The 15,973-nt window shown below is 37.2% G+C and overlaps 1 protein-coding gene across 1 annotated transcript; it reads left to right on the top strand.

Moving 5' to 3' along the window:
- The first annotated feature begins 9,558 nt into the window (after positions 1-9,558).
- jhamt (juvenile hormone acid methyltransferase) lies at positions 9,559-15,034 on the top strand. Its single transcript, XM_066745198.1, has 6 exons — positions 9,559-9,886; positions 10,005-10,214; positions 10,291-10,462; positions 10,557-10,689; positions 10,756-10,903; positions 10,977-15,034. Exons 2-6 carry the CDS (start codon positions 10,028-10,030, stop codon positions 11,177-11,179), a joined length of 843 nt encoding a protein of 280 aa, XP_066601295.1. The 5' UTR covers positions 9,559-9,886; positions 10,005-10,027; the 3' UTR covers positions 11,180-15,034.
- The last annotated feature ends 939 nt before the right edge of the window (positions 15,035-15,973 follow it).

Here is a 15,973-nt window from a genome sequence, read left to right as displayed (position 1 = left end):
ATACCCATCCACCTTCGTGCCACTGCGTCCTTGCAGCTGCTCGCAAAACCCCTTAACGCAGTTGCCAACCTCGTGTGACTATATATAGGAAATTAAAATTTCACCTTTACTCCGCCACCTTCGCCAATTTTTCCCACTACCACAATTTTCCTCCTCTATCTCTTTCGCTCCAAACGTTGGATTCGCCATTTTGTACGATTCCCTCGAAGGGGAGGGTAGTTTCCATCCTACTCCATTCAACAAGGAATTTCTGGTATAGAAAGGCAAAGAAAGAGAAAGAGAGAGAGAGAGGCGACCAAAAGCTTTGGATTGAGATGGGTGGTGCAGAGAGGTTGGAGTGAGGAGTGAAGAGGGAGAGGGGGGGGGGGGGAGGGAAAGATCAGAGCGATTGCAGGGGCGGTTCTCCGGAAAGGAGGCTTCCACAGGGACGAGGTAGTGGTAGAAAGTTATTTGTACGCAGACGTAAAGCACCTGAGTGGCGGGCATTGGTTTCTACGTTTGTGCGATTTGTCTGTATGTCTGATGACGTAGGAGCGACTGGAGGGCTCCACCCAAGGTGGTGGTGGTTGCTCGATTCAACCGTTGGGCTGGGCTTTCGCGGGGGTGCGGGTGGTGGTGCACAGGGTTGGCCTAGCACCAGCAGCAGCAGCAGCAGCGGTAATAGCAGGAGCACTCGAACTCCCGTAGGAAGTCGGTGACGCGAAAAAGGCGCTTGCGCCAAACTCAGGGATCGTTTATTTGTATCTGTCATTGCCGCTTCGTGCTGTGCTGGTGGCGGCAAAATTTCTCCGGAGAACTCTCCTTTTATTGCTCCTCCTCCTGTACCCTTCCATCACCAGCAGCAGTAGCACCACCACCACTACCTTCCTCCTCTATACATGGCATCTCCTCCTCCCCCTCCTGCCACTCCTCCGCCTCCTCTCCAAGTGCACCGAGCAATTCCAAACCCCTACTCCCCCGACTCTCTCCTCTCTCTACGGTCTATATATATATATATATATATATATGTATATCCTTCTCTTCTTCATCCTCCTCGACTTCCACGAAGCTGCTGCTCTCGCTCCTGCTTTTCCTTCTTTTGTGTTCGCCTATTTATCTACCGTACTAACCTTCCTCCTGGAATTAAGAAGCGCGCGCTTCGACTGCGAAGAATAATAGTGCTTTGTCCTTGCTGCGCTAAGGCAATTAAGATAGCAGCCTCGAGTGTTTCAATGCTACTCCCCACTCTACTTCCCCCCCCCCCTCCCCCCACGCTCTTTTCCAATATCTTTTATTTACAATACAATTTTTCCTCCAAAGCCACCTTTTCTAAAGCGATTCTTAACGTTGCACGCGAATATCTTTTGAAATCTTTCGCTCGGAGAATTGCAAATGCCGCGATTCGCAGAGTTTCAGAGCTCGCAGTGAAATTTATTCCTCACCCCCGCCAACTTGCTAAAGTGCTGCGAAACAGAAAACTTTGAGAGGAGACCGCGTACCGGACCTGTGGTCCAGACTAAAGGGTTTTAGCCCACACCAGTCTTGCCAAGCTCTCTCCTCTCGCCTTCTATATCGCGACCCGAGCCAGCTGAGCTGTTCCTGTACCACTGCCATACCGTGCGGATACCGTCCAGGGTCTCGATGCTCCAAAAAAAGAATTAAAAACGCTCCCGAAGTATAACGCGATAAACGATACAATAATAGTTTGGCAGAAACTATATACGATCTCTCGTGTTACGATAAATTAAACCATATAGTCTCTTTTTCCACTTTTTTTTTATTCCTTTTGATTTTTATCATAAAATTTGTAAATTTAGCCTCGTCCTTTGACGCATGCGAATCGGGCAACTGGAAAAAATGTTAGTCGACATTCACCACGAGGTGCTCTCAATCCCCTACTAAACGACGCGCGCTTTCATGAAACCAATTAGCCCGTTTTTAACGACACGTCATACGAGCCCTCCGGTTATAGTCGCGCGAGTGAAATGTCAACCCCAAACTGCTCTCGATCCTCGTCAACCCACGTGCTTACGAATGTCGCGATAACTTTGATTTAAAAAACACCAATTATCCAATAAACAAATTTACGCGTCTCGATCTTTTTTCCACAGCGGAGTATATATATATATATATATATATATGTGTGTGTACGTCGTGAAAAAAATAATTTGAACTAACGACGCGAAGCTTTTTATGTATATATAGCTGAAAGTTCGACAGAAATAATCACTCGTTTCTTAAAAACGATATATCGGTCTGGTATGTCGGATGAAAAAAAAATGGCAAGAATTCTGCCGTCGAAGTGAAAGAAAAAGTTTCGTCCCTGTGACGGGCAAAGTGCTCTTCCTAAAACCTCGGGGAAGAAACGAGAGTACGACCTCTGAGAGGAAAATTCGTATTTCGTGCGCTGTTCCGCCCAGTTTTCCCTCCTTCTCGAACGCCGATACTCCCTCTCTCTCTCCTGCCAATGCAATACGTCCCACTTGTCTCACCTTTACGTGCTTCGCAAAGCATAGCATCTGTCGGTAGTAACAAAAAAGCTTCGTGATCTCGCAACACGCGACAACTTCTGCGACTCGTGTGTCCTTAATCGTATAGAATACAGCCAATACGTGAACGAATGCAGCGTAGGTCAAAATGATCTGTTGAGAATATCGTTGAAGAGTGTTTGTAAGGAAAAAATGCATCCTGGTGGAGTTGAGAGAATTACTGTAAGCGTGCGATGAAAAGTTCTCCGAGCTTAAAATAGGATCGATAAGATGGGGAATAATAAAAGGAATAGGAAAGGAAAGGCAGAAGTTTATGAACGGAATGGGAGATAAAAATGGAATGGAGGAGCGCGATAGTGCGGAGGGTTGGTTCGTCGTTAGAGAGAGAGAGAGAGAGAGAGACATACATATATATATATATATATATATATAAGCGTAGGAAAAGAGAGCAAGAAAGTTCGAAGCGAGGACGCGACGGAGAAGAGGAAGAAAAAGATGGAAGATGGAAGATAGAAATATAGCGAAGAGTAGAGTGGGTGGTGGGCTTAAGTGCTACCGAGTGTCTAGCTGCTTGTGGGATCGAAGCCAGGGACTCTCCGACCGAAACTGCTCGCGTCTCTTTCTCGGATCGAAGTTACGTGGCTGACTCCCTCCCCCTCCCCCTCCCGCCCCCCACTCTCTCCACTCCTTCCTTCCTTTCTTCCCTCTTCACCGTTCCTTCACTCATGCACGAATTTCGCGTCTCTCCCTCTCCCTCTCTCCCACCGCTTCCTCTGTACGCGCACATGACACAGCGCACCCTCTTTCCCTCCCCCTCACCATCCTCCGCCGCTACCTCCTTCATCTTCGCTCTACCTCCATCCTCTGTTCCTCTTTCCTTCTCCGTCACATCCTTTTATACAACATTGCTCTGCTCAAACTGCATGGAAGGACAAAGATATGTTTATAACTAATGCGAAGCTATTGTTGAAGAAATGTCGAATTTATTGTATATGAAGCAGTCATTCTTCTGAAGGAATTTAATCGAGTTTTATCGTAATTTAGAGATGAATTTTTTTTTTTTTTTTGTTAGAGAGAATGTAATTTGTACGTGTGACATGTAAATGTATAGATGAATTTTATTTTTTGTATATTTATATGTAATGGGTCGGGAATAGAGAGGGTCGTTCGTGTTTCCAGTTTAATTCCTATTTTACGATATCTCCGGATCTTGGTACTTGAGTCGTTAGTATATATACTATATATAGCGTGCACTAGATAGAGCAGAGTACGGGGCGTAACCAGCCCCTCTGGAGGCACAGCGCGACGCCGACAGTCGGCACTCGGCATTCGTTGTGCCATTGGCTGCCCCGGAGTTCGCAAACCAATGGAAAGCTCAAATACGACCAACTTCCGGTACGTGAAACGAACTCGTGCAAGAGAGAAGCAGGATCGCGCAGGACTCGTCTCGAACAACCCTCGATGCGTCCTCCCACCCGTATCAGCAGAAGCCCCCACCCCCGTTTCACCACCCCCTGCCGCACCTGTTCTGGACGGCAATCACATCCGAATGCTGGAAACTCTCCAACCATTGGCTTACGGCTGATGCTCATCTCCCATTGGTCGACCACCTCTCCTTCTTCCACGGTCTCTTCCAACTAATTTTCCTTTTTCTCCATCCAGCTTTCCTTCCCTCCTCTTCAAAGGACACTCCACGTCAAAAGAATAAGAGAAAGATCCGAGTCTGGTACACGCAGCCAAGGGAAGAGTCTTTAGCTATTCTTGTACACGGTATTGCGGAATACCCGAAGATATATAATGACAAATCGAGAGAGAGAGAGAGAGAGATTAAAATTGAAGAGATTTTCTTCACCTCCCGAAGAAAAGCTTCTTGAAAAGTTGTGATTGCATTTTATAGTTATAGGAAAGATTATGTTCCGGAGGACTATGATAAGAATGGTCTAGACGCGAGAAAGTCCTAACAGGACATTCCAATTTCGTATATATAGACTTGGAACGAATCAGGTCATGAAGCTCAGGGTTAACGACCTAGTATGATCTTGAAGGACCGCTATAGGAACGATGGCCGTTAATCCAAAGTTATATCAAGAATAAAGCTCGAATTACGATCTGCCTTTGCTATATTCTCCAAGAATCTGTTTCATCAGATTTATAGGGGGCTCGAATAAAAAGTCACAGTAGATTTTTAACAACAATCGTGCTTGATGAAATACCCAATGGTCTTCGTGCTCCATTAATCCACATTGATAGAAGAGTATACATTATTAACATATATCTCTATTTATATATAAGATACAAAAGAAAGGATAACTCGCGTTTCCTATTTGCAGGTGAACGTTTTCCATTTAAATGCAGAGTGCAGTGGGAAAAATTCTATTTCACGTTCGAGACGAACAAACATACGCGTATTGAAAAATATTCTAGTGGCAGGAATAGATTTTCTATAGCATTTCTATTTACACTTTTAGATTAGAACGATAAAAGTTCAAGACGGTAGTACTAATGCGATGCAAGGCACATTCAGCAAGTAGATTCAATTCTTACGTAAAAGATTCTCATGGCGCTCCGAACTATAGATGCATCCGAAGAGATAGTGGAAGTGTTGAATGCGATTGCGTTCTCTATTGATCCTGAAACAGAGTCCTCTTAAAGAGATAGAGTACAACCTTATCTTCTATACAAAAAAGTAATAGGTAACACTATGGAAGAGTAGACTTTAAAGTCAACACGTCGAGGAAGGTCTGCCCAACAGAGACCTCTATTATTTTTAATATATCGCGCACACCAGTGATAGTTCAATTTTAAAGATTGCAGCAACTGTATAGCGCATCATACATTTTTAAATCATTTTATGCAAAGGAACTGGTCGAGCTGCAACAAATGACGATTATTCGCCGAGTGATTAAAAATTCTTTCGAGTAGAACGATTAAAGGAAAAGGGTATAGAGACGGGAGCAGAAGGGGGAGGGGGTTGCAATTGAGAAGGGGAGAAAATTACAGGGGTAGGGGGAGGGGGAGGAGGAACGAAACGCTACGAGACGACATCCTTCTCGGCTTCTTTTTGTTAGTTTCATTCGCTTCGTCACGAATTCTTGCGGAGAAACACGAGCGCGAGAGCCGAGCGATTCTATTGGATAATACCGGAGGCTCCGGGTTCTCCCCGAGAACCATCCATTTAAAATGTCTCCCTTAAATCTCCAACACCACCACCAGCAACCACCACCACAACCACCACTACCGCCGATGCCGCTGCCGACTTTCAGTAGTCGCTGTTTTCCTCTTCTTCCCTCTTCCGCCCCTCCGAGCCAAGCCAAGCCAACCCTCCTCTCGCCCTCTCCTTCCACCTTCCACTTTCTCATCCTCGCGACTCTCTCTTACACCGGTGCAACCCTCGCTCTCCGCCACCAGTTTCTTCTCCACCCCTCACTTTTATATCCACCTAAATCCATCCATTTTAAATGACGGATATTTTCTCCGAGCGACCTGTATGGATTTTCATATTTTCCGCGAACGTAGGGCCGTAGAATGATGCTTGCTGGTTGGACGAGAGGTAAAAGGAGGCGCAGGAGAGGTCTCCTTGTCGGAGTCCCGATAAAAAAGTAACCACCGAAAGGGAGAGACGGAGAATACGACTTTTTGTTATCAACTGTAAAAAAAAATCATATATCGCAGAGGAGGGGGGGGGGGGGAGAAGGTATTTTCTTTTTTTTATATAGGAAAAAAATAAAGCTGTATATATAGGAACCTCGTCGTTGTATTGGAGAAACCTAATAATCGATATTTCATATATAAGCAAATAATTTGAAGCATATCCGAAGGGACAGATTACTTTCTTATCTATTAATAACGCTCTTCGTTTCCTAGTGACGTGCTACGTAATCGGACATCTATTTTCGATAAGGCTTTGCCGGGTTGTCATTTGAAAGAGGTCGGTCATACTCGGAGTGGGAGTTTTAACGCGACAATAGGTAAGTCGGTCGTCCAAAGACGAGCCAGTGAGAAGCTTGAGAGGAGGGGGATAAGAGACGAGAGGATGCCTGCGTCACAGAGCTATGTGCTTATAATATGTTGAAAGATACGAAAGACAGGAGGAAAATTTATCGAAAGGGAGAAGCAAGCTATATTTTTTTTTAACAGCAACACAGCTCCACTTTGCACAAATAATTCCTCTACACTATTATATTTATTGTTTTATTTTTTATAAATTGCGACAGCCTTAGCCGTATACAGTGTTGCATGGTTATAAATAAGGTATTTCGAGAAGATTTGGAAGGAAAGGGAGAAGCAAACTATATTTTTTTCAAACAGCAAAAGTTCCATTTTGCAATTTTAACTATTCCTATACAATTATATTCTATCGTTTTATATTTGATAAATTGTGATAGCCTTAACTATATATATATATATATATATATATATTATACAGTGTTGACTGGAAAAAAGGTATTTTGAGAGGTTTTGGAAGGAAAGGGGGAAGCATTGATGCTGAAAGCTGCTTCTTGAAATAAGATTAGAGAAAGGGAGAAGCGCGGAAGGACTGGGCAATAATTGCAAGTCTACTGGATTATGTACGGTCGAACGAGTGCGTAAGGCGAGCGTCACGATTCCGCTGTCAGGTTTTAAGGATGGAAAACTGGAGACGCCGCCTTCTTCCATTAATCTCGCGGCAATCGAAATTAGCATAATTGACGGAGCGGAGAATAGCGCCCTGTTCGACTCTCAAACGCCATCTCGCATAATCTCTCCATATATCTCACTCAGTGTTTTCCGATAAAGCACACATCCGCGGAAATGCTATCAACCCTTATACGATTACTACCAGCAAGATTGCAAAAACATTATTACTACCAATCTAATCACAAATTGAACGTTATTTCCGATAAAAAAAGAAAATATTAGTAACGATAAATATCACAAGTATTTTTAAAAACACACATATATATATATATATATAAGTATCCGAGGAAAATAGATACGATAAATCAATGGAATAAAACATTTGTCGAAAAAATTCAAATTTGCTTTTTTTATCAGATATACGAAAAATGTTCGTATCCACCATTTGTATCGGAAAAGCGAGAAAGATTGCAATCATAAGGAATATCGTCGAATTTTTAATAAGCCTGGATGAGATATATCTAGATAGGAAAAAACGTCTAAAAGTTGCATAGGTCGTAGCTTAAAATTATGCGAGGAATATTTCTTTGTCAAATCTGTATAGATCAGGAGAAAGAAGAATAGTTTGATATGTTTATAATCTGGATGGTGCAGCTCGCAAGATCCATGGTGGTTTTTCTCGACTCTCGAAGCAGCTCCTATCTCTTTCCCACTCTTGACCCATGGCTCTTCTTGAGCAAGATGTATCGACGTGGATTTCTTCCGCGTCAGTCATCTATCAATGCCTCTCATCTTGCGCGTACCATCCGATACACTTGGAGACGGAACCCTGCTAAGGATTTCGGCTGGAGAGATGCGAAGCGCAAAAGAACAGAACAGTGAGAAAAAAGTTTCGAGGGGTGGGGGAGAAGAAATCAATTTTCATTTCGTTAAGTGGAAAATGCAAAAAGAGCCATTTTCTTCTCGAGAAATCCCTTTTCCCCGAGTAACGTTTAAATTCTCCTGGAATTTTTCAATAGTCACCGATCGATCGCAGAATTTCCACGTTATTGTGTGAATTGTATTTAGAGTAAGAGAGAGAAGAGGTTGCACCAATTAACACCCGCACGTACAACTTTGAAGAATTTCGCGTACGATTTAATCGAGACCAAGCATATAACGTCGAATGACTTGTTTCCTCAGGAAAAGCTGCAGAGACTGAACGAATGGGTTTGTGGGATAATACTGCACAAAAAAAAATAAAAAGAAGAACACGAAGAATTCCTGAATCCCAGATATGTATATTTGATTAGGCGTATAGCCTGTACATTATCCTTGCGTGTATGGAGTGTGCTTGCGCATATGTAAATAGACTACTGTCCGAAAGGCAAATACATGCGACCGGAAGATAAGACCAGTTCAAGGGTTCCAAAGCCATAACAGAAGCAGCTGACTTGTCATTAATCAACTTTCCTACGGAAATACACTTTATTTCTACCAAACTACTATCCACAACGATAACGTTCTAATTTCTCTTTGAGAAACTATATAAATTCTATTACTATTGTAGTGATCTGACAAAGAAGAGTGCGAGAAACTTGTTAAGTTCAAGGACAGAAATACTGAATACTTGAAAAGTGGATACGCGTCAACTATCTCGTGTGTCATCTTTGGTCACAAAGAAGCCAAAATAACAAGTCGGTAGATTATAATAATAGCTATTTTTTCTATGACTTTAAATAAATATTATTATTTTCAAAAATGAATTCTCTCGCTGCGAGGAATCATTTCTTGATTAGAAAGAATATTGCTGTGTCAATACGTAAGCATTGAGATGAGTAGATAATCTTGATAAATTTTTATTTGATATTGATGAGTTTGATGGGTTAAATTTGTTAAATTATTAGATAAATTATTTATTGAAACTAAAATGCATACTTGAATGAGTGTATTCACAGCAATATTTATTTGGATAAAATAAAATTCTCGCTATAATAGAAATCTTTATCAACTAGTATCAGGTTTGCTAAAAACGATGCACATGCATTAACATTTCTTTCGTTGGATTGGATACAAATCGCGTAATTAACGACGAATCTACAATTTTTATTTCAGTATGCTGGATATATAATCTATTCCTAAGGGCAATACACGTCATTATCATGCACTTCACACACACGGTGCATTTTGAGATTCTTTTTTCATTCATGATAACGCTCTAAGTTTTTTAATCGTGACGGGGGATAAAATGAGCTCCCACTCATTCACCGGAGAGGAGCGAAGAAGGAGGGAGACTTTTTTGACAATCGAGAGAAATAAGGAAAGAAAGAGAAAGAAAGAAAGTTCGATGCACCCTTCGGTCATTGAACCCCCAAACCAATAGAATCTAGGTAGAGAAACGTAAGGAGAAAAAAGAGAAGACGAACAAATCGAATATTGAGATAGGCACGGACATAGGAGGGAGTCTAGAAGGAAGGGGGGGGGGGGTGACGAGAAAAAATTATAAAGAGGAAGACAGGGTTACTGAGAGAACCGGAAAGTGATTTGTACGAGTCACCGAATATAAATACCAAAGACAGGTCGAAAAGTCACCAGTTGAAGATTGGCCCGCGTGCATTGGACTACCGCGTACACGAGTTCTGTATATACTTTTATTTAGTTTCGTGTACTGTTGTACCCACCTCGGGACCATTTCCCGTAACATCCGCTTTTAAGCATCCTGCAGCAATATTCTCTTCACGGAGACCCTCGTCCTAGAAATCTGCAATTTTCGAAGAGACTAAAAACAACTTACCCCTTTCTTGATAATATCTACACAAATCGTAAGTACATATATATCAATTTTAAAAAAATTCTTTAAATGAAAAATCGTAAGCCTTGCAACGACTACGGTATAGTAAAAAGTCTGAATTTTTGTATTTTATTTACTCGTAAATGAAGCTAAAAACTCAAACCTTGACACAATGGATAACGTAGAAGCTTATATTAACGCGCACAAGCTGCAATATCGCGATGCTTCTGACATAATAGAGGAATTCAGTAGTGACATGGCTAAGATGAAAGGAAGGTGTATCGATATTGGTTGCGGTCCCGGCAATGTTACCAAAGAACTGATACTTCGAAATCTTCCACAAGAAACGGAAGTGATTGGTAAGTTTTGAGAAAATGATTTTTTCTTACGTTTTATTAGAACACTCATCGCTGCATCGATCGTTCCTTTTCATAGGTGTAGATATTTCAAGATCCATGCTGGACTACGCAAACTGGAAATATCGCGAAGAAAAATGTCTGTCATTTAAATATTTAGATATCGAGACACCTGAGCTACCGAATGAGGAACTTAATCAATATGACAATGCTTTGTCATTTTACTGTTTGCATTGGTGCCAAAATTCATGGTATACAAACATATATATATATATATATATATATATTTAGGAAAAATTAGAAAATCCTTAAAACATTTTCCATTAACCAAGCTCATTCATTCAGGCTTGCATTTGAAAATATTTATAAGCTGCTCCGCCCAGGTGGAAAGGCACTCCTCATGTTTCTCGGCTATAATGATGGATTTGACGCATACGTCAGATTACATGAAAATCCTCGCTATCAACCGTACATGAAGGTAAGATAGATTATCTCTACTAATTAAAAATATATAGCAATTACTACCACTACCCCTTAATAATAGGATGCATACAAGTATATACCGTATTTCCATCGATGCGACGACTCCAGAGCTGTATTACGAAAGATCCTAGCAGACGTTGGTTTTCACATTTTGCATTGCAGCAGGCGAGATAAAAGCTTTGTTTACCAAAATATGCAAATCTTGAAAAGTAAGTCTCGCTTAATTCCTAAATCTCTTAAATTTGTTTGTATTTTTAATAAGAAGAAGAACTATGTTTGCAGGTCATACACTCGCAGTAAATCCATTCATATCAAGAGTACCGGACAATCTTAAGCAAGAATTTGAGGATGTAACTTTACGCGAAGTTGTAAGCCAAAAGATACTTTTTGCTAACAAAAACTCTGGAGGCCAAGAGGAATATAGTATTTTGGATAGATATTCTTTACTCGTAGCGTTTGTTGAAAAGCCTTTAATATCGTATTGATAAGAATATTTTTAATATAATAAAATACATATTTGTTATAAATTAAAATTTAACTTTAAGATGACTGTATTTTAAGCAGTATCGTTAACGTGTTAACGTAGGTTGAGATAATTGTAATAATCGGGAAATAATCTTTTCTTCTTGGTTTAAAATTAATATAAATACACACCTCTCTAAAATAAATAAAAGTATGCTTATTGCTGTGCAAAATTAAATAGTTGTAAATTAGCTTAATTGGTCTCAGAATCAATTTCCTTTGTTAGTAATAATTTATCTTACTAAATATAATCTGAATTAAAATAACAGCAATGTTAGCATTAAGTAAAAGGAGAAAAATAAAAGTTCGACAAATAATTGGAAATACAAGAATTTCTACAACACTAATTTTTATTGTACACTATGTCTTTTATTTTACAATACAGTACAGACATTAGTTAAATACCTTTATTACTCTTAGATCATCGTACAAGTATGTGGGCTTGTGTTACTTCAGTTAACCACAATTTGGGTAACAATACCTATATATTTCAATTTCATTTGAAAAACATTCAGGTTTGTGTGTGTTTTTAAATCGCGCAGTACACTGTCTCGACATCTCGATTATTTCGACATGCGGACGATGTTTTGAGACTTGATATAGTCTTACTGTGCTATATGACAAGAAAAGATATTAGCGTAAGGGTATCATGATTTCAGTAATATTTATTGATATTGCTGGCGCGGTAACATCTACCATACTGATGAAAGTATGCAACTTTTTTTTAAATAGAAAGCAAAAAATTGCGTCCACTTTGATCGTAACGCAATGAATGTTTAAAAATTGCGATTTTTTTTAATTTTGATAAAAATCAATCCAATTTTAGTATTGCTTATACACATCTCGATATTCGTTTGTGATCGAATGATGTATATGATATCATTAATGTTATAGACGTTGACAAAGAAATGTTTCAAGAGTTTATGGCTTAATGGAGCTTCGTTTTATTGATACCTCTCACAAGCTATCCTTGCTTCCATAAAAACGGCAGAATCAATCAACACTAAACAATATATTGAAGGAAGAGTATAATTAATTATTTCTTTTCCTGTGAGAGGAAGGATTAAGTCTGTGCTATTCTTCTATATAGATTAATCATTGGCTGTTTAAACATTTTTATTAATAATAACTGACAACAAGCATAAGGCCTATTGAAATTATATCCAATCATATGTAACGTAAATCAAACTTTTGCAGATTTCAACCACTAAATTAATGACTTTGTGCTTAAATATATTACGAAATAGATTTCTTCTGCAAATTTAAAAGCACTGTAATTACTAAGTTTACAATAAAGTTTATTTATCCCCTAAAAAGTACTTTATTGACATTATGGTTCTGTGTGATTGACTAGTTATTATCATTTTCTTAAAACCGATAGCTTTTATTTCTTATGATATAAGAAATTATGCATATTTATTATAGCTCGTCAAATACTTAAAGATTAATCTTAAAAACCACTATAAAGTAATAATTACATCAATATCTCTTATTTAAACTTATTATTATTAATTCATTTATTACGTTATACTTTTGTTGGAAAAGGATACATTTAAAAATAAATAACATTACTATAGAGGAAAGATAAATTTTGATAGGACAAAAGTTGAAGTGAAAAGAGCAAGGCACGCGTGAATCAAAGATAATGTTTCGTTAAAATTAAAGCTTAAACTAAAAGATAGACCAAGAATTATTATCCACTTAAATTTTAAGTTCAATGTACTTTCAGAAGAGTAAGTTTATTTATAGCGTTTGTTAAATTAACTGTATTCTTTTATTTTAATATCAACAAAATTGCATTATAAAATTCTGATATATCTGTAATAAATGAATTATATCATAATGTTAAAAAGCTTACTACGACTAACAAGTGTTTAATTTAATTTTTGAAATAGCTGCATGAGGGTTAAAAAAACATGAGTTTCTTTGATGAACTCATTATACATGATTGTTTCACGATAGGCAGTTGAAATGCTCTACATACTGACAAAATAAAAGTGACTTCTCACTAATAACTTCAATCATAAAACGATATGTAATATTAAAAATTGATTGTTAATTCTAGTATCGTTGTGTCTAATCTGCAAAAGTAAACGGGAAAGAGGAGAAACTGGATTTAAATATTAAAATACAATAGTTATATGAAAAATATTATTTTTTGATGAAGTGACATAAAAGACGAGTAACCAAGTAGCAGAAGCAGTTGTTATTTTGATACTAATTTTGCTAACTGGTATATTTAAAGAAAAATAGATGAACAAAACAATGAAGTAATTTGCTTACGTATGTATATACAATATGTATTATTAGATAAGTTTAATACACTATATGGGAAGACGAAATTACTCAAAGGTTCTTAAAATAGCCATTCTTGCTAAACCAAATAATGGTCGAATAATGTCATATAACATTGTACAGTGTAATAATAATAAGATCACTAAACAAATGTCTCTTTTGAATATTCAAGGTACATATATTTTCAAACAGATTGTATGTGTATTTTAAAGAGTTTTGACATAATTAAAAATTAGCTATACTTTTGTCGTACCTCTTGCGTGATAATAATATGTTTATCACCGCTTATAAATGTTGATACAAAGATATGAATTTAACTATCTATTTTGAAAGGAACCGATCAAAGAGAATATACATTTTTTTTAATGAAATAAAATTTTTTTAAATTGTGAGATTCTTTCAAAATTCTAACGAAAAGCTTATACTTTCTTCTTTTATATTTATTTTTTTTTTTAAGTGAAAGGCTGAAGGGAATATACAGGCAGAAACTATTTCTGTTAGTTAATAAACATCATTTTGGGAGAAATTTGTTTGAAAAGATCGAAAGGAAAAATACAATGAGAAAAATGGAATATAAGAATGTTTTAACTTAAAGTATAAACACTGTTTTGAGACTCCATTGCACAATTTTGTGTAAATCATAGGAAGGATTTCAAGAAAAATGAACACAAAAGTATGGTTATGGACTGAGACAGTTTAACTTTACAAACGCTCAAGAGTATTAGGTTTCAGTGCATCTAGCTTAATAGTGCAATAGATTCTAAAAACTGAGCCAGATCTGTGTATGATCATAGTAGGCCGTTCCAAACTACACATAACTCTTATACAATGTAAATTACAAATGTTTATATTCTTGTACCACAGGTAGCTACCATTTCCAGAGATAACACGCACGAATGTACAAATTGCGTGGATTATTTATAACATTCTATTATCTATATACACTTGCATTCATTTATATAGTTAATTGATATTTAAAAATGCTCAACATTAACTGTAAATATACATACACGGTATGTGAAGTATTTTTATGATTTTCTTCTTTAATTCATGCAAATTATCGATACATATTCAATTAATTATATTTGACATTCTCATCTGACTTTTTTCAATATAATAGCGAAATAACTTTCCTTAACTAGCTCAGTAGCTTCCATGTGTACGTTAGCCACAAGCAATACATAAAAATTTAAATGCTAAATGAACCATTCGCTTGTGAATGAGCGTTAACAAGTACGTTTGTACAAATAGGCCTATTATTTCGATTAGTGCTGATACTGCTGCTCGTCCTGAACAAAGAAAAGCAGGTTTAATATATTATCATTTAACTCCTTAATTATCAGCGTTAAAGATTTGGTCAAGTCCCAAGACAAAGATCTTTGAAACTGACAGCTAAGGGGCTAAAAGCAAATCTGTAATTTTATACAACAATATTCAATAGTCAGAAAAATGTCTGTACTTTCAAGATCGATGCCTAGACGATTATATATAAAGCACGAGACAAAATAAAAATGTATTGTCTCTATCCACGCAATCTGAACAAAAATAAACAATATTTTAATACAAAAAAGAGAGAAAAATATCGTGCACTAAAAACAAATTTTACCTTACGTTATGTTAACACATACAATGATTATGGCTGCGCTACTACGTTACAAGTAATAACATCAACAACAACAATAACACTCATTGTATTAGTATATTCGTACCAATATCTTAAATTTAAATACACATTTATTGATCTATTTATGCTTTATTATATAATCTTTGTAGATATTTTGACAAGCTCGATAAAGCGTAAAGTAAATGAACCTGAATAAACAGTTCCACAATTGACTATGGACTATACTGGTTTAAGGAACTATCTTTGAACATAATTATTTTTTTGTTTTTATCGTAACATTTATTGCTGTTCTTAAAGATTTGTCGGAATATATTGTTTACCAAGCGTCATTTGCTCTGTAAAAACATAAATTTTAAGACTGGAGTTTTACCAAAATAAAGCAGAATCACAATAATCGTATGTTGCACAATCCAATAAAATTTAACAATAAAATGTGTTTATTCATGACAAATAAACCTTTAAAATATTATACATATTACCAACAATAGATAGTAATTTTTAAAGGATTATACTATACTATTGCTCAATGTACCAATTGTTTCATGAAAAATCAATTATTTGGAATGGATTATTAGATAGAATGTTATTATTAATCTGACAAAACAATTCTTAGCAATCGCTAAAAACATCGATACGCCTATACGTACATGGACATTTATATTATACATCAAACACATCAATTTATATACACGCTCTCATGACTAAATGTAATGATCAATCAAGAATTTTTCGTAAGTTAAGACGAACAAAACTCCCCTTGGTATATAAGAAATAAATCAATTATAATCTTTGAATATACATCTCTGTACTTTCTCTATATTATTCAACACACCCAGTA

Source organism: Prorops nasuta, unplaced genomic scaffold (genome assembly GCF_024137725.1).
Source record: "Prorops nasuta isolate Cenicafe-Biocafe unplaced genomic scaffold, Cenicafe_Pnas_1.2 PNAS00059, whole genome shotgun sequence".
NCBI classification, from domain to species: domain Eukaryota; kingdom Metazoa; phylum Arthropoda; class Insecta; order Hymenoptera; family Bethylidae; genus Prorops; species Prorops nasuta.
The sequence above is the reverse complement of the archived record's forward strand: the minus strand, read 5'-3'. Positions and strand labels throughout refer to the sequence as shown.

Excerpts from the sequence above, each read along its gene's own strand:
- jhamt (XM_066745198.1), top strand. The coding sequence starts at position 10,028 with ATGGATAACGTAGAAGCTTATATTAACGCGCACAAGCTGCAATATCGC. Across the intron at positions 10,215-10,290 it reads ACAAGAAACGGAAGTGATTG|GTGTAGATATTTCAAGATCC; the intron begins GTAAGTTTTGAG and ends TCCTTTTCATAG. Across the intron at positions 10,690-10,755 it reads GCTATCAACCGTACATGAAG|GATGCATACAAGTATATACC; the intron begins GTAAGATAGATT and ends CCTTAATAATAG.